The following is a 22,615-nucleotide window of genomic DNA, read 5'->3' as shown; positions in this document are numbered from 1 at the left end:
CTGCTGCATCCTGGAGTGTTAGCATCAATGACAACATCTGCTGCATCCTGGAGTGTTAGCATCAATGACAACATCTGCCTGCATCCTGGAGTGTTAGCATCAATGACAACATCTGCTGCATCCTGGAGTGTTAGCATCAATGACAACATCTGCTGCATCCTGGAGTATTAGCATCAATGACAACATCTGCTGCATCCTGGAGTGTTAGCATCAATGACAACATCTGCTGCATCCTGGAGTAGTTAGCATCAATGACAACATCTGCCTGCATCCTGGAGTGTTAGCATCAATGACAACATCTGCCTGCATCCCTGGACTGTGATTAGCATCAATGACAACATCTGCTGCATCCTGGAGTGTTAGCATCAATGACAACATCTGCTGCATCCTGGAGTATTAGCATCAATGACAACATCTCCTGCATCCTGGAGTGTTAGCATCAATGACAACATCTGCTGCATCCTGGAGTGTTAGCATCAATGACAACATCTCCTGCATCCTGGAGTATTAGCATCAATGACAACATCTGCTGCATCCTGGAGTGTTAGCATCAATGACAACATCTGCTGAATCCTGGAGTATTAGCATCAATGACAACATCTCCTGCATCTGGAGTGTTAGCATCAATGACAACATCTGCTGCATCCTGGAGTATTAGCATCAATGACAACATCTCCTGCATCCTGGAGTGTTAGCATCAATGACAACATCTCCTGCATCCTGGAGTGTTAGCATCAATGACAACATCTGCTGCATCCTGGAGTATTAGCATCAATGACAACATCTGCTGCATCCTGGAGTGTTAGCATCAATGACAACATCTGCTGCATCCTGGAGTGTTAGCATCAATGACAACATCTGCTGCATCCTGGAGTGTTAGCATCAATGACAACATCTCCTGCATCCTGGAGTGTTAGCATCAATGACAACATCTGCTGCATCCTGGAGTGTTAGCATCAATGACAACATCTGCTGCATCCTGGAGTGTTAGCATCAATGACAACATCTGCTGCATCCTGGAGTGTTAGCATCAATGACAACATCTGCTGCATCCTGGAGTATTAGCATCAATGACAACATCTCCTGCATCCTGGAGTGTTAGCATCAATGACAACATCTGCTGCATCCTGGAGTGTTAGCATCAATGACAACATCTGCTGCATCCTGGAGTGTTAGCATCAATGACAACATCTGCTGCATCCTGGAGTGTTAGCATCAATGACAACATCTGCTGCATCCTGGAGTGTTAGCATCAATGACAACATCTGCTGCATCCTGGAGTGTTAGCATCAATGACAACATCTGCTGCATCCTGGAGTGTTAGCATCAATGACAACATCTCCTGCATCCTGGAGTGTTAGCATCAATGACAACATCTCCTGCATCCTGGAGTGTTAGCATCAATGACAACATCTGCTGCATCCTGGAGTGTTAGCATCAATGACAACATCTGCTGCATCCTGGAGTGTTAGCATCAATGACAACATCTGCTGCATCCTGGAGTGTTAGCATCAATGACAACATCTGCTGCATCCTGGAGTGTTAGCATCAATGACAACATCTCCTGCATCCTGGAGTGTTAGCATCAATGACAACATCTGCTGCATCCTGGAGTGTTAGCATCAATGACAACATCTGCTGCATCCTGGAGTGTTAGCATCAATGACAACATCTGCTGCATCCTGGAGTGTTAGCATCAATGACAACATCTGCTGCATCCTGGAGTGTTAGCATCAATGACAACATCTGCTGCATCCTGGAGTGTTAGCATCAATGACAACATCTGCTGCATCCTGGAGTGTTAGCATCAATGACAACATCTCCTGCATCCTGGAGTGTTAGCATCAATGACAACATCTGCTGCATCCTGGAGTGTTAGCATCAATGACAACATCTGCTGCATCCTGGAGTGTTAGCATCAATGACAACATCTGCTGCATCCTGGAGTGTTAGCATCAATGACAACATCTGCTGCATCCTGGAGTATTAGCATCAATGACAACATCTGCTGCATCCTGGAGTGTTAGCATCAATGACAACATCTGCTGCATCCTGGAGTGTTAGCATCAATGACAACATCTCCTGCATCCTGGAGTGTTAGCATCAATGACAACATCTCCTGCATCCTGGAGTGTTAGCATCAATGACAACATCTGCTGCATCCTGGAGTGTTAGCATCAATGACAACATCTCCTGCATCCTGGAGTGTTAGCATCAATGACAACATCTGCTGCATCCTGGAGTGTTAGCATCAATGACAACATCTGCTGCATCCTGGAGTGTTAGCATCAATGACAACATCTCCTGCATCCTGGAGTGTTAGCATCAATGACAACATCTGCTGCATCCTGGAGTATTAGCATCAATGACAACATCTCCTGCATCCTGGAGTATTAGCATCAATGACAACATCTGCTGCATCCTGGAGTATTAGCATCAATGACAACATCTGCTGCATCCTGGAGTATTAGCATCAATGACAACATCTCCTGCATCCTGGAGTGTTAGCATCAATGACAACATCTGCTGCATCCTGGAGTATTAGCATCAATGACAACATCTCCTGCATCCTGGAGTGTTAGCATCAATGACAACATCTCCTGCATCCTGGAGTGTTAGCATCAATGACAACATCTCCTGCATCCTGGAGTATTAGCATCAATGACAACATCTGCTGCATCCTGGAGTGTTAGCATCAATGACAACATCTCCTGCATCCTGGAGTGTTAGCATCAATGACAACATCTCCTGCATCCTGGAGTGTTAGCATCAATGACAACATCTGCTGCATCCTGGAGTGTTAGCATCAATGACAACATCTGCTGCATCCTGGAGTATTAGCATCAATGACAACATCTCCTGCATCCTGGAGTGTTAGCATCAATGACAACATCTGCTGCATCCTGGAGTGTTAGCATCAATGACAACATCTCCTGCATCCTGGAGTATTAGCATCAATGACAACATCTGCTGCATCCTGGAGTGTTAGCATCAATGACAACATCTGCTGCATCCTGGAGTGTTAGCATCAATGACAACATCTCCTGCATCCTGGAGTGTTAGCATCAATGACAACATCTGCTGCATCCTGGAGTATTAGCATCAATGACCACATCTCCTGCATCCTGGAGTGTTAGCATCAATGACAACATCTGCTGCATCCTGGAGTGTTAGCATCAATGACAACATCTGCTGCATCCTGGAGTATTAGCATCAATGACAACATCTCCTGCATCCTGGAGTGTTAGCATCAATGACAACATCTGCTGCATCCTGGAGTGTTAGATCAATGACAACATCTCCTGCATCCTGGAGTATTAGCATCAATGACAACATCTGCTGCATCCTGGAGTGTTAGCATCAATGACCACATCTCCTGCATCCTGGAGTGTTAGCATCAATGACAACATCTGCTGCATCCTGGAGTGTTAGCATCAATGACAACATCTGCTGCATCCTGGAGTGTTAGCATCAATGACAACATCTGCTGCATCCTGGAGTATTAGCATCAATGACAACATCTCCTGCATCCTGGAGTGTTAGCATCAATGACAACATCTGCTGCATCCTGGAGTGTTAGCATCAATGACAACATCTGCTGCATCCTGGAGTATTAGCATCAATGACAACATCTCCTGCATCCTGGAGTATTAGCATCAATGACAACATCTGCTGCATCCTGGAGTATTAGCATCAATGACAACATCTGCTGAATCCTGGAGTATTAGCATCAATGACAACATCTCCTGCATCCTGGAGTGTTAGCATCAATGACAACATCTGCTGCATCCTGGAGTATTAGCATCAATGACAACATCTCCTGCATCCTGGAGTGTTAGCATCAATGACAACATCTCCTGCATCCTGGAGTGTTAGCATCAATGACAACATCTGCTGCATCCTGGAGTATTAGCATCAATGACAACATCTGCTGCATCCTGGAGTGTTAGCATCAATGACAACATCTGCTGCATCCTGGAGTGTTAGCATCAATGACAACATCTGCTGCATCCTGGAGTGTTAGCATCAATGACAACATCTCCTGCATCCTGGAGTGTTAGCATCAATGACAACATCTGCTGCATCCTGGAGTGTTAGCATCAATGACAACATCTGCTGCATCCTGGAGTGTTAGCATCAATGACAACATCTCCTGCATCCTGGAGTGTTAGCATCAATGACAACATCTCCTGCATCCTGGAGTATTAGCATCAATGACAACATCTCCTGCATCCTGGAGTATTAGCATCAATGACAACATCTGCTGCATCCTGGAGTGTTAGCATCAATGACAACATCTCCTGCATCCTGGAGTGTTAGCATCAATGACAACATCTCCTGCATCCTGGAGTATTAGCATCAATGACAACATCTGCTGCATCCTGGAGTGTTAGCATCAATGACCACATCTCCTGCATCCTGGAGTGTTAGCATCAATGACAACATCTGCTGCATCCTGGAGTGTTAGCATCAATGACAACATCTGCTGCATCCTGGAGTGTTAGCATCAATGACAACATCTGCTGCATCCTGGAGTATTAGCATCAATGACAACATCTCCTGGATCCTGGAGTGTTAGCATCAATGACAACATCTGCTGCATCCTGGAGTGTTAGCATCAATGACAACATCTGCTGCATCCTGGAGTGTTAGCATCAATGACAACATCTCCTGCATCCTGGAGTAGTTAGCATCAATGACAACATCTCCTGCATCCTGGAGTGTTAGCATCAATGACAACATCTGCTGCATCCTGGAGTATTAGCATCAATGACAACATCTCCTGCATCCTGGAGTGTTAGCATCAATGACAACATCTGCTGCATCCTGGAGTATTAGCATCAATGACAACATCTCCTGCATCCTGGAGTGTTAGCATCAATGACAACATCTGCTGCATCCTGGAGTATTAGCATCAATGACAACATCTGCTGCATCCTGGAGTGTTAGCATCAATGACAACATCTGCTGCATCCTGGAGTGTTAGCATCAATGACAACATCTGCTGCATCCTGGAGTATTAGCATCAATGACAACATCTGCTGCATCCTGGAGTGTTAGCATCAATGACAACATCTGCTGCATCCTGGAGTGTTAGCATCAATGACAACATCTGCTGCATCCTGGAGTGTTAGCATCAATGACAACATCTCCTGCATCCTGGAGTGTTAGCATCAATGACAACATCTGCTGCATCCTGGAGTATTAGCATCAATGACAACATCTGCTGCATCCTGGAGTGTTAGCATCAATGACAACATCTGCTGCATCCTGGAGTGTTAGCATCAATGACAACATCTCCTGCATCCTGGAGTGTTAGCATCAATGACAACATCTGCTGCATCCTGGAGTGTTAGCATCAATGACAACATCTGCTGCATCCTGGAGTGTTAGCATCAATGACAACATCTCCTGCATCCTGGAGTGTTAGCATCAATGACAACATCTGCTGCATCCTGGAGTGTTAGCATCAATGACAACATCTGCTGCATCCTGGAGTATTAGCATCAATGACAACATCTGCTGCATCCTGGAGTATTAGCATCAATGACAACATCTGCTGCATCCTGGAGTATTAGCATCAATGACAACATCTGCTGCATCCTGGAGTATTAGCATCAATGACAACATCTGCTGCATCCTGGAGTGTTAGCATCAATGACAACATCTCCTGCATCCTGGAGTGTTAGCATCAATGACAACATCTCCTGCATCCTGGAGTGTTAGCATCAATGACAACATCTGCTGCATCCTGGAGTGTTAGCATCAATGACAACATCTCCTGCATCCTGGAGTGTTAGCATCAATGACAACATCTCCTGCATCCTGGAGTGTTAGCATCAATGACAACATCTGCTGCATCCTGGAGTGTTAGCATCAATGACAACATCTCCTGCATCCTGGAGTGTTAGCATCAATGACCACATCTCCTGCATCCTGGAGTGTTAGCATCAATGACAACATCTGCTGCATCCTGGAGTGTTAGCATCAATGACAACATCTCCTGCATCCTGGAGTGTTAGCATCAATGACAACATCTCCTGCATCCTGGAGTGTTAGCATCAATGACAACATCTCCTGCATCCTGGAGTGTTAGCATCAATGACAACATCTGCTGCATCCTGGAGTGTTAGCATCAATGACAACATCTCCTGCATCCTGGAGTGTTAGCATCAATGACAACATCTCCTGCATCCTGGAGTGTTAGCATCAATGACAACATCTGCTGCATCCTGGAGTATTAGCATCAATGACAACATCTGCTGCATCCTGGAGTGTTAGCATCAATGACAACATCTCCTGCATCCTGGAGTGTTAGCATCAATGACAACATCTCCTGCATCCTGGAGTATTAGCATCAATGACAACATCTGCTGCATCCTGGAGTGTTAGCATCAATGACCACATCTCCTGCATCCTGGAGTGTTAGCATCAATGACCACATCTCCTGCATCCTGGAGTGTTAGCATCAATGACAACATCTGCTGCATCCTGGAGTGTTAGCATCAATGACAACATCTGCTGCATCCTGGAGTATTAGCATCAATGACAACATCTCCTGCATCCTGGAGTGTTAGCATCAATGACAACATCTGCTGCATCCTGGAGTGTTAGCATCAATGACAACATCTGCTGCATCCTGGAGTATTAGCATCAATGACAACATCTCCTGCATCCTGGAGTATTAGCATCAATGACAACATCTGCTGCATCCTGGAGTATTAGCATCAATGACAACATCTGCTGCATCCTGGAGTATTAGCATCAATGACAACATCTCCTGCATCCTGGAGTGTTAGCATCAATGACAACATCTGCTGCATCCTGGAGTATTAGCATCAATGACAACATCTCCTGCATCCTGGAGTGTTAGCATCAATGACAACATCTCCTGCATCCTGGAGTGTTAGCATCAATGACAACATCTGCTGCATCCTGGAGTATTAGCATCAATGACAACATCTGCTGCATCCTGGAGTGTTAGCATCAATGACAACATCTGCTGCATCCTGGAGTGTTAGCATCAATGACAACATCTGCTGCATCCTGGAGTGTTAGCATCAATGACAACATCTCCTGCATCCTGGAGTGTTAGCATCAATGACAACATCTGCTGCATCCTGGAGTGTTAGCATCAATGACAACATCTCCTGCATCCTGGAGTGTTAGCATCAATGACAACATCTGCTGCATCCTGGAGTATTAGCATCAATGACAACATCTGCTGCATCCTGGAGTATTAGCATCAATGACAACATCTGCTGCATCCTGGAGTATTAGCATCAATGACAACATCTCCTGCATCCTGGAGTGTTAGCATCAATGACAACATCTGCTGCATCCTGGAGTGTTAGCATCAATGACAACATCTCCTGCATCCTGGAGTGTTAGCATCAATGACAACATCTCCTGCATCCTGGAGTGTTAGCATCAATGACAACATCTGCTGCATCCTGGAGTGTTAGCATCAATGACAACATCTCCTGCATCCTGGAGTATTAGCATCAATGACCACATCTCCTGCATCCTGGAGTGTTAGCATCAATGACAACATCTGCTGCATCCTGGAGTGTTAGCATCAATGACAACATCTGCTGCATCCTGGAGTGTTAGCATCAATGACAACATCTGCTGCATCCTGGAGTGTTAGCATCAATGACAACATCTGCTGCATCCTGGAGTGTTAGCATCAATGACAACATCTCCTGCATCCTGGAGTGTTAGCATCAATGACAACATCTCCTGCATCCTGGAGTGTTAGCATCAATGACAACATCTGCTGCATCCTGGAGTGTTAGCATCAATGACAACATCTCCTGCATCCTGGAGTGTTAGCATCAATGACAACATCTCCTGCATCCTGGAGTGTTAGCATCAATGACAACATCTGCTGCATCCTGGAGTGTTAGCATCAATGACAACATCTCCTGCATCCTGGAGTGTTAGCATCAATGACCACATCTCCTGCATCCTGGAGTGTTAGCATCAATGACAACATCTGCTGCATCCTGGAGTGTTAGCATCAATGACAACATCTCCTGCATCCTGGAGTGTTAGCATCAATGACAACATCTCCTGCATCCTGGAGTGTTAGCATCAATGACAACATCTCCTGCATCCTGGAGTGTTAGCATCAATGACAACATCTGCTGCATCCTGGAGTGTTAGCATCAATGACAACATCTCCTGCATCCTGGAGTGTTAGCATCAATGACAACATCTCCTGCATCCTGGAGTGTTAGCATCAATGACAACATCTGCTGCATCCTGGAGTATTAGCATCAATGACAACATCTGCTGCATCCTGGAGTGTTAGCATCAATGACAACATCTCCTGCATCCTGGAGTGTTAGCATCAATGACCACATCTCCTGCATCCTGGAGTGTTAGCATCAATGACAACATCTGCTGCATCCTGGAGTGTTAGCATCAATGACAACATCTGCTGCATCCTGGAGTGTTAGCATCAATGACAACATCTCCTGCATCCTGGAGTGTTAGCATCAATGACAACATCTCCTGCATCCTGGAGTGTTAGCATCAATGACAACATCTGCTGCATCCTGGAGTGTTAGCATCAATGACAACATCTCCTGCATCCTGGAGTGTTAGCATCAATGACAACATCTGCTGCATCCTGGAGTGTTAGCATCAATGACAACATCTGCTGCATCCTGGAGTATTAGCATCAATGACAACATCTCCTGCATCCTGGAGTGTTAGCATCAATGACAACATCTGCTGCATCCTGGAGTATTAGCATCAATGACAACATCTGCTGCATCCTGGAGTATTAGCATCAATGACAACATCTCCTGCATCCTGGAGTGTTAGCATCAATGACAACATCTGCTGCATTCTGGAGTATTAGCATCAATGACAACATCTCCTGCATCCTGGAGTGTTAGCATCAATGACAACATCTCCTGCATCCTGGAGTGTTAGCATCAATGACAACATCTGCTGCATCCTGGAGTGTTAGCATCAATGACAACATCTGCTGCATCCTGGAGTGTTAGCATCAATGACAACATCTGCTGCATCCTGGAGTGTTAGCATCAATGACAACATCTCCTGCATCCTGGAGTGTTAGCATCAATGACAACATCTGCTGCATCCTGGAGTGTTAGCATCAATGACAACATCTCCTGCATCCTGGAGTGTTAGCATCAATGACAACATCTGCTGCATCCTGGAGTATTAGCATCAATGACAACATCTGCTGCATCCTGGAGTGTTAGCATCAATGACAACATCTGCTGCATCCTGGAGTGTTAGCATCAATGACAACATCTCCTGCATCCTGGAGTGTTAGCATCAATGACAACATCTCCTGCATCCTGGAGTGTTAGCATCAATGACAACATCTGCTGCATCCTGGAGTGTTAGCATCAATGACAACATCTCCTGCATCCTGGAGTGTTAGCATCAATGACAACATCTGCTGCATCCTGGAGTGTTAGCATCAATGACAACATCTGCTGCATCCTGGAGTGTTAGCATCAATGACAACATCTGCTGCATCCTGGAGTATTAGCATCAATGACAACATCTGCTGCATCCTGGAGTATTAGCATCAATGACAACATCTGCTGCATCCTGGAGTATTAGCATCAATGACAACATCTGCTTTATCCTGGAGTGTTAGCATCAATGACAACATCTCCTGCATCCTGGAGTGTTAGCATCAATGACAACATCTGCTGCATCCTGGAGTGTTAGCATCAATGACAACATCTGCTGCATCCTGGAGTGTTAGCATCAATGACAACATCTGCTGCATCCTGGAGTGTTAGCATCAATGACAACATCTCCTGCATCCTGGAGAATATCTGAACTCTGGTTGAGAAAATAGTGATCAAGTGGCACACTGCATCTCATCACCATACATAGTTGTGTTCACTGGAGCCACTATGTCATTTTGTAAGTTTGAGTGGGTTTAGATGGAAGAAATATGCTGTTTAAAGGCCCTGTTCTGAGAAGCTGAATGGCTGCCCACTGCTCCAGGTTGGCATCTGTCTCTGAGTGTGAGACCCTGTGCATGCGTGTCAACAGGTGCCAACCTGGATGGGTTAAAAGCAGAGGACAAATTTCATGTGTATGCATGTATGCATGACCAATAAATCGGATCTTAATCTTAATCTTAGGTTTCCAGACAGGAAGCTTACCTGATTCTCAAACTGAGAACACTCTGACTGCGAACTACTGCAGCTCAGAAGTACCACTCATTAATATTCCTTTCATTCAGCTGAAAAGAACAGCAAGGGGACGGTTGTTATGGGCCCTGAGGAGACAGGTGTGCAGTGTCCTTACCCAGCATCATTCTGGCTGCTCTTAGCTCTCTTAGCCAAGTGTTTGCTCTCCAGGTCGTTCAAGCCAAACTCCTCCCTGACTGCTTCGTACACTTCAAAAGTCAGAATGAAAAGACCAGTCAGATCCACTTACAGAAAAGATTTTACATGGAGTGCATAATCATCAAAGCTAGAAAGCTTTTTAGCTTAATTAGGCTCGAGTAGGAATTCTTTTTAATGCACTGTTATCTCGTGATAACGACTTATTATTTCAAAGTTGTGAAAAAAAAACAACTTAATACTTGGTTATCTCGATATAACAAAGATATTTTGTGTCTGTATTTCAAAGACTGAACTAATATCCCTCAGAACAAACAGAAGCCGTACTGTCATAGCATAATAAGCGTCACTCACCTTTTCCAACTTGGATTCTGAAAGCCGTCTTGTTTCTTCTGCCGTAGTCCATTCTAAAAGGCATAATATATCCTTAACCATGTCCATATTTAAAACTAATGTTTGAATTTCTGAAGCTGGAGTTCTGAAGATTCTGACAGAATCAACAGGAGTGCTGATGTGGCTTTAGTGGCTGTGCCCCTGACTGCAGGGGCCAGTGGAGGGCCAGCTGAAGCAAAGGAAACAGATTTGCACCAGCAACATCAAATCACCTGCCTGTATAGTCTTTGAAGTTCCAGGGACATTTCTGAAAGGTCAACATATTCACTGCTGCTGGAGCCCAGATACTGAAAAGACAAATTCACCATGAAACATGACCAAGACCAATGACATCCATATTCAGGCCAATCACAGCTCAGTTCATGAGAGCACCACTTCACCCAGCTAAGCTGAGACTGCACAGGATTCTGGGAGATATATATATATGTCCAAGTCAAATGAGGGGGAACCAGGACATGCAGCTTCCAAGTGGGTTACTTGAACACGCACGCACACACACACACACACACACACACACACACACACACACACACACACACACACACACAGTAACATCCCATTCTTAATCCAGAGGGTTTAATATAACGTCGGCCCACCCTTTGCAGCTATAACAGCTTTAACTCTTCTGGGCAAGCTTTCCACAAGCTTTAGGAGTGTTTATGGGAGTTTCTGACCATTCTTCCAGAAGCTCATCTGTGAGGTCAGACTCTGATGTTGGACAGAAGGCCTGGCTCACAGTCTCCGCTCTGATTCATCCCAAAGGTGTTCTATTGGGTTGAGGTCAGGATTCTACAGGCCAGTCAGGTTCTTCCACACCAAACTGGCTCCTCCATGTCTTTATGGAGCTTGCTTTGTGCACTGGTGCGCAGTCATGTTGGAACAGAAAGGGGCCGTCCCCAAACTGTTTCCACAAAGTTGGGAGCATGAAACTGTCCAAAATCTCTTGGTATGCTGAAGCATTCAGAGTTCCTTTCACTGGAACTAAGGGGCCGAGCCCAGCTCCTGGAGAACAGCCCCACACCATAATCCCCCCTCCACCAAACTTTACACTCGGATGCTGTTAATGTTTAGGTCCTCCATAGTTCCCACATGTTCCACATACCAGCTGGCTACAAGTTTATATCCATGTTGTCTACTGACAGAGGTGCCCTGTGTCATTTTGGTAGCTACGTGTACAGCACCCCGCAGAGTCCTGATCCAGCCTCATTTTCCTGTTACCTGTAAACTGGTCCTGATCAGCAGTTCTGCAGCTTCCTGAAGCTCCTTCAGAGTTTCTCTTTGGACATTTTCTGCTTCTTCCCTCATCTTCAGTCCAGTCCTTGTACCTGAGCATCTTCAGAGGAATGTGTTTTTTCTTTGTTGAGCCACTTAACTCTGAGCTATGAACCATTCAGGCAGGAAAAAGGCTCCTAACTCAAGGGATGAACCAGTGTTGGGTCCAACTTAGCAAAGAAGCCATTTTAAACTGGATCTTTAGGCACTTTGTTCCCAGCAGCCTGTTATATACTTGCACATGCTAGACATTGTTTTATTTGCATGTGTATCAACAAATTACTGTTTCCGGATTTCAAGAAAAAATATGAAGAAATGAAGACTGGATCCAGACTTCTGCACAGTGCTATATACCAGCCTTCACTGCTGTCGGTGATATCTGGAGATTTCAACCCCATCTCTTTGGCTACACGTCCATCTTTCTGCCAACTGATTTTTATCTCATCTTATTTCACTAATCATTAATAACTCATTTTTCCTTATAATGTGTACTGCAACAGTATCATTTCCATTTGGGAATTGATAAGGTATTATTCAAACTTAAATATTTAAAAATGTTAGCTGCAAACTTTGTCCTGGGGTTGGATCAGTTCAGTATCCTCAGTCCTTCTCCAAGTAAGACTGTTCCAGTATGGGGTGCTGCATGGTTCAACTGGTCCAGCATGGTTCAACTGGTCCAGCATGGTTCAACTGGTCCAGCATGGTCCAACTGGTCCAGCATGGTCCAACTGGTCCAGCATGGTCCAACTGGTCCAGCATGGTTCAACTGGTCCAGCAGGCGTCACATGTGCAGCGGCTGTACTTCTTTAACGCAGCCGGCCCGGGTTCGCGGCCCGGGTTCGCGGCCCGGGTTCGCAGCCCGGGTTCGCGGCCCAGTCTGGGTCCCTTTGCTGCCTGTCTTTCCACACTCTCCCTGTCCACCCACTGCTCACTATGGTCATTAGTGTCCAAAAAAAAAAAGAAAAGAAAAAAGACTGTTCCAGTAGCCCCCCTCTCATCAGCATGTCTTGGGTTCTCCAACAACTGAAGCAGACCTTGCCCCCTCTTGACAGGTACTCATTTTCTTGGCTAAACAGTTAGCAAACTATACCTTGATCTAACAGACTTTTCCTTCTGGCCATGCTCAAATAATACCAGTGAACTGATAAAGCCTGGGGAGAAGAAGAAAGACCCCTACCTGTTCCACTCTTTGTCTAAGCCGACTATCCAGCCAGCCACCACTTCTGTTCTTCATCTTCTCAAAGAGATACTCTTTGCCTAGAAAGACAGTCAGGAGGAACAAGATTAAAACAGGAAGAAGAAAAAAAAAACATTCTGAAGTATCTTCATTAGGGTAGTGTTTGCCAGGTCTGGTCCTTGGAACTTTTTCCCTTCATGTCTCCCTGCTCCCGCAGCAGACAATCAGCTGCCAGGAACATCCTGTTTTCTCGGTGTGTAACGCTAACACTGAGCTAACACTGTTAGCTCGGTCAGACCTCGTCCAGGCTTTTTTCAACAGATTCTTCAACTTAATTGAGCGGTAGGTCAAACAGTGATAGAGATCCCACTGACTGGCTGTTCATCGTAGTGAATGAACTCTGGCATAAAGCTAAACACATTAAAGCTAACCTGTAAGTGGGCTGGAACCATGCTGGATAATAAAAACTGAACTAAGAATCACCTGACTTTATTCCATTATTCTTTTTAACTTGCCGAATCATTAGAGACTCCTGATCCATTCTGAACTGCAAAGTTGTGTCCTCTCACACACGTGCACCTTATGTTCAGAGTCGGCTGTTGGAGGTTGTTTTGCAGTGTGTTCCAGAGCAGCTGTTTTCCATCATCTTAGCATCCGTTTGGGTATGAGCGCCCCAACACACCTGATACTTGTTCCTTCTAGAATGCGCCGCTGAGGGTGGCAGCACGTTGGAGTAGCTCTGTACCTCACATTGAGATTTTCTTTTTTTTTTTTCTAAATTTCATTCCTGTTATTTCTTGGAAGAAATTGCATTTTTTTGGACAACTGTTCCTTCCTGCCTTGGATGCTATGCAGCTGGATTGATTTTTCCCAATACTTTTGTATATTTTGCTCTTTTGTTATGATGCATAACCATAGCAACAGGGTGGTTTACAACAGGGAGCAGCTGATTAACATTGGAAAAGCAGAAATAATTCGACAACTGAAGCCAGAAATCCCACTGGAATTGAAAAGGAGGCGTCGTGGATGCAGAGCAGGAGCAAAGAGGAGAGAAAGAAAGAAGAAGTTCAAACCATCTCTGCCATCCGTCATCATGGGCAATGTAAGATCGTTAGCTAACAAGTTGGATTAACTTCTAGCCTTGACAAGGACTCAGCAAGAATATCGGCAATGTAGCATTATGTGTTTTACTGAGACATGGCTGCAGGATCATATCCCCGACTCCAGCGTCTCTCTGCCGGGCTTCCTGACTGTACGAGCAGATCGAGATTTAAAGAGTAGCAGGAAAAGGAAAGGGGGTGGATTGGCAGTGCTTGTCAACAACAGATGGTGTCACCCAGGACATGTTACTGTGAAGAGTCGTCTCTGCAGTCCTGACATTGAACTATTGGCAGTAAGTTTTCGTCCATATTATTTGCCAAGAGAGTTCACCAGTGTTGTTTTGGTGGCTGTTTACATTCCACCCTCAGCTGTTGCCGACACTGCATGTGATGTCATCAGTTCCGTTGTTGCTAAGATACAGACACAACACCCCAATTCTTTTGTGGCAATATCTGGTGATTTTAATCATGCCTCACTCTCTGCTACACTGCCAACTTTTCAACAGTTTGTCAGCTGCTCTACCAGAGAAAACAAGACATTGGATTTGTTTTACACAAATGTCAAGGATTCATACATTTCCAAATCAAGACCTCCCCTGGGTAAATCAGATCACAACCTTGTTTTTCTCTGTTCAGAGACTACCTGTCACAAAAAGGACTGTTAGAAAGTGGTCACAGGAAGCTGAAGAAGCCTTACAGCAATACTGGTTTGGCAATGGTATTATCCGGGACCTATCCCGGCCCAAACCATCAACCTGGGCTGCTTGGCCCATGGGGAAAATAGTTGTAACTAATTTTTGTCACTTATCTTATTCTTGCATTAATATCAATTCAACTGTAGTCTGCATAAATTCACCATTGCAGCGCAGCCGCCTGCTGCATCACAGCAGATTAAATAGGTTCTACCATGTAAGGGAATTCTCTCCTCCCAAATGTTTCAGATGGTTTGGCCCATGGCTCGTCTTTTAAATAACAATGGCGCGACACAGAGCGCGTCAGTGATAGAGGGTAGAAAGAGGCCAGGTGGAACAGAGAGGGCTAAGCTCAAAAAAAGACAGGAGGTGGCAGCCAAATGTGTCAAATTGACAGATATCTTCTCAAGACAAGCTGGTAGGTTACTGAGAGATATGGATAATAGGCCTGGTTGTGAATTTGATCAAATAGGCTATAACGTGGCGAACGTTTGCAATGTCAACTCAACTGTCATCTGACAGCTTTTGTTGTTAAATATGTAAAATCTCACAATTTATATGATTTAGAAGTGTATTCCTATATTCAAAGAAGAACCAAACACTTTCTTTACATTCCAGTTCTGATGAACAATTGCTTAACGCTTTATCACGCTTTATCTCCTCATCAACTGTAGCCTGCATTGCCACGGGCGCGCACATGTGGTTACTAACGCAATATTAAATAGGGGCGATCACATTTGTTGTTTGATATTTGTTATTAAATGCATCTCAAACATGCAATTATAATAAATATAATTATTTAGAAGGGCTGTATGCAAATATTGTACATGGTTCGCGTGCGCAGGGACAGGAGCAGTATGGCAGGGCAGGGGCAGCGCGAGCACGTTGGGGTGTTTAGTTGCCTTTTTTAATTACTGGAGAGTCTGCACGCGCGTTCTATCCGCGGGAATCAGCATCATGTTTCATGTTCAAGCCTTCCCCTCCCATTTATTATAATGTGAGCTGAGCCCGATCACGCCCGTGCAGGGAATAGATTGTTCTATTTTCAAGTTGCAATGAGCACTTATCCGGACACCGTGCGGGCACGACGGTTTGATGTGGAGGGAAGAATCTGTTTTCTTGTTGATTTCTATCCATTTCGGACTGAACACGAATGCAGATGCAGACACGTTCACGTCCCGTGCTTGCTGTGTGTAAACGAACCGAACACTTGCTTTACATTCCAGTTTTCCATTTTTTGACAAACAGTTTCAAATGTGCTGTCACGCTTATCTCCTCTGCAACTGTAACCTATTTGGTCTCGCCGTCATATCGTGCATTTCCACAGAGGCGCGCACACTGTGGTTATCAACTCACTATTAAATATATATTTTTTATTGTTATCGATTGTTTTCTAGCATCAGATCAGCAGACCACTTCCAGTGCTACTGATGATCCCAAGGAGGGCACGACTACTGAAGGGCCAGGTAGAGGAAGATACTGTAGTTAGTCAAGATAGACATTTGTGATGTAAAATATTGGCATAGAGAAGAAAACCATAAGGTGGTAGGGTGGTAGACTAAATCATGCAAATCATTTAACACAACCACAATTAAATAAATATCAGAGTGGCCTGAATTTGAATTAAATTCCCGGACTGAGAAAATGGCCCACCCCGGCCCTGCCTTACAGAGTTGTTTTGATGCAACTGATTGGATTTCTCTTTGTAAGCCACATGGAGAGGCCATTAATGCCATGACTGAGTGTGTGACTGACTATATAAACTTCTGTGTGGACAACACCATCCCCACCAGAACAGTGAGATGCTTCCCTAATAACAAACCCTGGATCACCAGTGAGCTAAAGGAACTATTGAACAAGAAAAAAAGAGCCTTTAGGGAGTGAGACAGGGAGTTACTGAGGAGTATACAGAAGCAGCTCAAAGTCAAGATCAGAGAGAGCAAGGAGGTGTATAGAAAGAAGCTTGAGAGTAAACTGCAGAGGAACAATATCAGAGATGTGTGGTCAGGAATGAAGAAGATCACAGGCCTCAAGCAGAGGGAGGATCAGATGGATGGAAGTCTGGACAGAGCAAATGAGCTGAACACATTCTTCAATAGGTTCAGTTCAGGAACAAGCTCACCATCCTCCCCTCCTGTTCCCAGCCAAAGAGACATCCCACCCTCCTCTGACCCACAGCTTTCCTGTAACATCTCCACCTCCACCTCAGTCATGGATTCTTCTGCTTCCACTAGTTTGTCTTCAACCAAATCAGGAGATGCTGCTGTCCCCTTTGCCTCCCCCTCCCACTTTTCTGTTTCTAGAAGTCAGGTGAAGAGGCAGTTGGAGAGACTGAACCGGAACAAGGCTGCAGGTCCAGATGGTGTCAGCCCCCGAGTCCTGAAGGCCTGTGCAGAGCAGCTCTGTGGGATTCTGCAACACCTTTTCAACCTTGGCTTGATCCAAGAGAAGGTACCACTGTTGTGGAAGACATCCTGTCTGGTTCCGGTACCAAAGAAAACTCACCCTTCAGTCATCAATGACTACAGACCTGTTGCCCTGACATCCCACATCATGAAGGTCCTGGAGAGACTCCTGTTGACCCACCTGTGTAAGCAAACCAGCACATATCAGGACCCCCTGCAGTTTGCTTATCGCCATGGAGTTGGAGTTGAAGACGCTATCATACACCTGCTTCAACAAACCCACTGTCATCTGGACAAAGCAGGCAGCACTGTGAGGATCATGTTCTTTGATTTCTCCAGTGCATTTAACACAATCCAGCCTGATCTGCTTCGTCTGAAACTCCAGAAGACTCAGGTGGAGGCCTCAACAATCACCTGGATTAATGACTACCTGACAAACAGACCACAGTTTGTCAGACTGAAGAATTGTGTGTCTAACCAGGTGATCAGCAGCACAGGAGCACCACAGGGGACTGTACTCTCACCATTCCTTTTCACTCTGTACACTTCAGACTTCCAGTACAAGTCAGACTCCTGTCATCTACAGAAATATTCAGATGACTCTGCAGTTGTCGGGTGTATCAGAGATGGACAAGAAGCTGAGTACAGAGAGCTGGTGGACCGCTTTGTGGCATGGTGTGGGAACAATCATCTCATCTTGAATTTTAACAAAACAAAGGAGATGATTGTAGATTTCAGGAGAAACAGGGTCAGATCAAACCCTGTTTCCATCATGGGAGAAGAAGTGGAGGTGGTTGAGGAATATAAATACCTTGGTGTTCATCTGGACAACAGACTGGACTGGAGACACAACAGTGAAGCCATCTACAAGAAAGGACAGAGCAGACTGTACTTCTTGAGGAAGCTAAGGTCCTTCAAGGTTTGCAACAAGATGTTGCAGATATTCTACAAGTCTGTTGTTGAGAGCGTCATTTCCTCTTGCGTCATCTGTTGGGGCAGCAGCATCAGAACCAGGGACCTAAAAAGACTCAACAACCTGATAAGGAAGGCTGGTTCTGTTCTGGGGACGACTGTGGAACCTCTGGAGACAATAATGCAAAGAAGGATTTTGCATAAAATCAGGAGAATTATGGACAACCCTGAACATCCTCTCCATGAGACTGTTATCGGAAAACAGAGTCTCTTCAGTCAAAGGCTTCTTCAGTTTGGATGCAAAACGGACCGCTACAGGAAATCTTTCCTGCCCACAGCCATCAGCATCTATAATAACTCCTTGATTTAATTGAGTTACATCAACATTTAATTTCCCTCTGGGATAAATAAAGTATTTTTTAATTGAATTTGAATTTTTTGATTCAAATTCAACATTTCTGCATAGTTCAAGGACAATCAGAGCCATGGATTTAAATTTCACCCCAGCTCTGCAATTTTATGGGTGCATCTAGTCCAAGAGCCCTGGAGGGCCCCAAGGGCCCCACATACCGCTCAGCCCTGACACTGATTTTCATTGGCATGCACATGATACTTAGTTAAATGAGCAGTTAAAGCCTGGCACCACACATGCATCCTTTACGGTGTCCTGCTTCACTAAAATAAACAAAGTGTACGTTTCCATATCAGAGAAGTTTTAATGAGCCCTGCACCAGCAGCATTAACATCATCTGGGAGCCTCCTCTGGTGACATTAAGAAAGAAGCTGGAACTATGCCCTCAGATTTTATGCTCAGGTGACAAAAGGAAATGAAATGAGAAAGAACTCATTCATCCCAACGGGAGATTATAAAAGAGTGGTTCAGGCCAGCCAAGATCAGCTCATCTCTGTCTGCTGCATACTTAGAAACTTTGATTAATGCTGATTATTGAGATTCCTCTTATTCTGGAGCAAACAGGAAAAATATCCAGACTGACACAAAGTGCTGCAGCCAGGGAGCTCACCGTTTTACACCAATCCTTCACCGGGAGTTCAACTTGTGACATCTTCCATTTTACTGCCCGGCATCGACTAAAGAATCAACCAAAGCATCAACCCGGCATAGACCAAAGCGTCGACCAAAGCAGCAGGAGAACCTCATCTTCATCCTTAAGGACTTTTCTTGTTCTGGAAGATCCTGACTGCCTGATCCCAACCATGAAGCATGGAGGTGGATCCGGTATGGTCTGGGCCACTCTGCTGAGGAACTCTCTTGGTCCTGTAACAGCATGGCATTGGAAGATGACTTCTATTGAGTATTTGGTCATTCTGAGAGGCCAGCTGTTTCCCAGCAGGCCACCATCTTCCAGGATGCTTAGACAGACCGCAACCAAGCCGGGTCCTCTGATGATGCCAACAGTGTCCTGCTGTCCTGCTGTCCAACACTGGACACACGGACTCCTCTCATATCTCCATTTCCGGCTGTGTTCTCTCTTTACATACTCATAGAACTGTTGTTACATTCAGGAACTTCTCTGTTCATTCGCCATTACTAAAAAGCAAGCAACACATATGCTCACAGCTCAGCGCCACATACATAAGCTCCTCTGAAAGCTCAGCGTGGCTCTAACATTAGAACACAAGTTCATACAAATACCATGGAAGCATACAGGACTAAGCCCAAACACACACTCTCCCAACAAAAGGTGCGAGCACTCAGATGACTTGGCTCAATGTGCTCCGGGGAGTCTTACCTCAATAAAAAAACACCTCCACGTGGTTGTTAAATCGACCAAAAACCGTGAATAAACTGTCTCGACAACAAGACGGTTAGAGCTACCTTGGATCAGTTCGGCCCACCAGCCCCGCCCATTCTAAACTCGACAACCAATCACACTTTCTGTCCTAACCATAAGTACCAATCACAGAAGATACCCCGCCCCTATGCCCCCGTCCGATCCAATCTAACGGCAGATCTACACTCACTAACAGGAAGTCAACCCGGAAACGACAATAAATATGTCCGGGTGCGGATTTTCAAAGTTAAAAGGCTTTTCTCCCTTTCCAGGTTACTGATAGTTTCAAATGTGGTGTGAAAACCCCAGAAGAAAACTTCCGATAAAGAAAATTTGTTCAACAATATCCCTGACATTAAAATATTATGTATCCAGAAGATATCTGAGGGGGAAAAAATAGTTCAGCATCCTCTGAAGACATTGTGGTTGTACAGTAAAATATGATTTCTCAATCTTCGTCTGTTTAATAGATGTACAGATGAGCTTCTGTGCTTCTTGTTTTCATTTCAAAGAGAAGACAGAGCAGCCAGCTCACTTTCACTTCCTCATCTGCTTGTTCCAGCGACACTTCCTCATTGCAGTTTACGAGAGATTTGCTGAGTTTCATCGTTGATAGTCATGAAGGACGGAACCGAAGCAGGAGAGCAGGCTGAGTTTTCCCGGCAGGACCTTTATGGAGACTACAGAAAGAGTTACCTCCAGCAGCGTGCAGACGTTCGGCCGTGCCATGACGACCAGCTGTTGAGGAAGGCGGCTCAGTACCTGGAGAGAGAGCCCGACCTCAGGGAGGTCTTCACCGTGTTCCCTTTCTACGAGGCGGCCACAGAGCGCTGCGAGGAGCCGAGCACCGACTGCAGGAAGCACCTGTCAGCCCTGATCAGGGCCGCCGAGATGCTGGAGACCGTCTGCGTCCACCTGTTCCTGCAGCCCTGGAGGAGGGAAATCAGGACCCTCAAGGTGCTTTCTGTCTGTCTTTTTCTTTCTTTCTTTCTTTCTTTCTTTCTTTCTTTCTTTCTTTCTTTCTTTCTTTCTTTCTTTATTGTCTGTCTCTCTTTCTTTCTTTCTTTCTTTCTTTCTTTCTTTCTTTCTTTCTTTCTTTCTTTCTTTCTTTATTGTCTGTCTCTCTTTCTTTCTTTCTTTCTTTCGCGTGCGCATGCGTGAGCGTCTGCTGCAAGTGTGGAGAGGAGAACGAATGTGAGGATTGTTTAAAGGTTTGAAATTCACTCTTTATAGCGGTGTTTCTCTTTGTTTTTTCGCACTTTAACATAGTTTGGTTTCACTGGTGTTTCTTTAGTGTCTTTTTCGGCAGCACCTAGCTTTTTAGCTGGGTACGATGGAGCCTCTCCCGTCGACATGGAATTAAAATACCAGTCGGCGTGGATTTTTCGGTTGAGGAGTGTGGTTTGGCTGTTGGAGAAGTTGTTGGATGTGAAAGCGTGAAGGCAGCATCCAGAATGAATAATGCGGTAGTTTTGTTTTTGGACTCTATTGATAAGGTAAATAGCGTAGTTGAGAAGGGAATTGTTTTGAGAAACGCAAATCACTGTTTTCCCCCTATTGAACCCTGCAAAAAAGATCATCTTGTCCAATCTGCCACCTTTCATCAGTGATGAGGTGTTGCTAAAGGAATTGTCACGCCATGGTCAAATCGTGTCAGCAATGAAAATGCTTTCGTCTGGTTGTAAATCAGCAAAGTTGAAACACGTTGTTTCATTTAGAAGACAAGTGTTTATGATTTAAAAAAATGATAATGAGGAACTGAATATTGTGATGAAGTTTAAGGTTGATGGATTTGATTACACAATATTTGCAACAACAGAAAATATGAGGTGTTTTAGATGCAATCAGGAAGGCCACTCAGTCCGTAACTGTCCTGAAAAGATTCAAAAAGAACCTGTTCAGGTTAATGAAGATCCAAGGGAAGGAACATCAGCAGATACTTTGGTTGAGGCTCCAGCAGTTAATACTGGAAAAGAAGTCTCAACAGAAAAGCAAAACCAGTCAGGTGTTTCAGAGTGTGAACTTGATAAAAGTCAGGAAGGCATGGAGAGTGTCAGTGCTTCTGCTGAAGTGCATGAGGAATTGAGCCAAACGGCTACACAAGAAGGGGTTCAGGAAGGAAGGGATGTTGATGATTTGGCTCATAGTGAACAAAATGTGATGATGGATGACGAAAGTTTTTTTAAAGTACCAAACACTAAAAGAAAATCTGAAAGATCTAAAGGGGTAAAACTTAAAAAGATGCAGATGAAGGAAAAGAGTGGAAGAGCGAGTGACTCAGATGCCTTAACTGATTCTGATAGTGATAAAGAATCTTCTGATTCTTCTATTCCTGATGGCCAGGGAACTAATGGATACAGTTTAGAACAGATTCGAAGTTTTTTGGAAGTAACAAAAGGAAAGCGGGAAGTGGCTATAGATGATTTTTTTCCTAATAGAAAATTGTTTGTTGATTCAGTTAAATGGTTAATGAGACAAAGGACTTCTGATGGTTTGAGGGACACTGAGGTATATAGACT

General features: G+C 44.7%; 2 protein-coding genes across 9 annotated transcripts in view; one reads left to right on the top strand and one right to left on the bottom strand.

The window, feature by feature from the left end:
- The window catches only part of nvl (nuclear VCP like), a 67,044-nt gene extending 45,778 nt beyond the window's left edge, over positions 1–21,266 (bottom strand). The window contains exons 1-5 of one of the 8 annotated variants that reach the window (XM_075482382.1): positions 20,793–21,266; positions 13,195–13,274; positions 10,962–11,032; positions 10,707–10,759; positions 10,315–10,405 (exon numbers count right to left, since the gene is read on the bottom strand). In XM_075482382.1, coding sequence (XP_075338497.1) covers positions 10,315–10,405; positions 10,707–10,759; positions 10,962–11,032; positions 13,195–13,251 — 272 coding nt within the window. In that variant the 5' untranslated portion in view covers positions 13,252–13,274; positions 20,793–21,266. Of the gene's footprint in view, positions 1–10,314; positions 10,406–10,706; positions 10,760–10,957; positions 11,033–13,194; positions 13,277–19,325; positions 19,669–20,054; positions 20,157–20,631; positions 20,760–20,792 lie in introns of those variants that run through there. The other 7 variants (XM_075482389.1, XM_075482404.1, XM_075482373.1 and 4 more) reach the window with 7 other exon arrangements.
- The window catches only part of LOC142398449 (uncharacterized), a 30,921-nt gene continuing 28,816 nt past the window's right edge, over positions 20,511–22,615 (top strand). The window contains exon 1 of the mRNA XM_075482434.1: positions 20,511–21,053. Within this exon, the coding sequence (XP_075338549.1) occupies positions 20,715–21,053 (339 nt within the window). The 5' untranslated portion in view covers positions 20,511–20,714. The remainder of the gene's footprint in view (positions 21,054–22,615) is intronic.

The sequence above is a fragment of the Odontesthes bonariensis genome, chromosome 2, assembly GCF_027942865.1.
Source record: "Odontesthes bonariensis isolate fOdoBon6 chromosome 2, fOdoBon6.hap1, whole genome shotgun sequence".
NCBI classification, from domain to species: domain Eukaryota; kingdom Metazoa; phylum Chordata; class Actinopteri; order Atheriniformes; family Atherinopsidae; genus Odontesthes; species Odontesthes bonariensis.
Note: the sequence above shows the minus strand (reverse complement) of the source record. Positions and strands in the feature narration are given on the sequence as shown.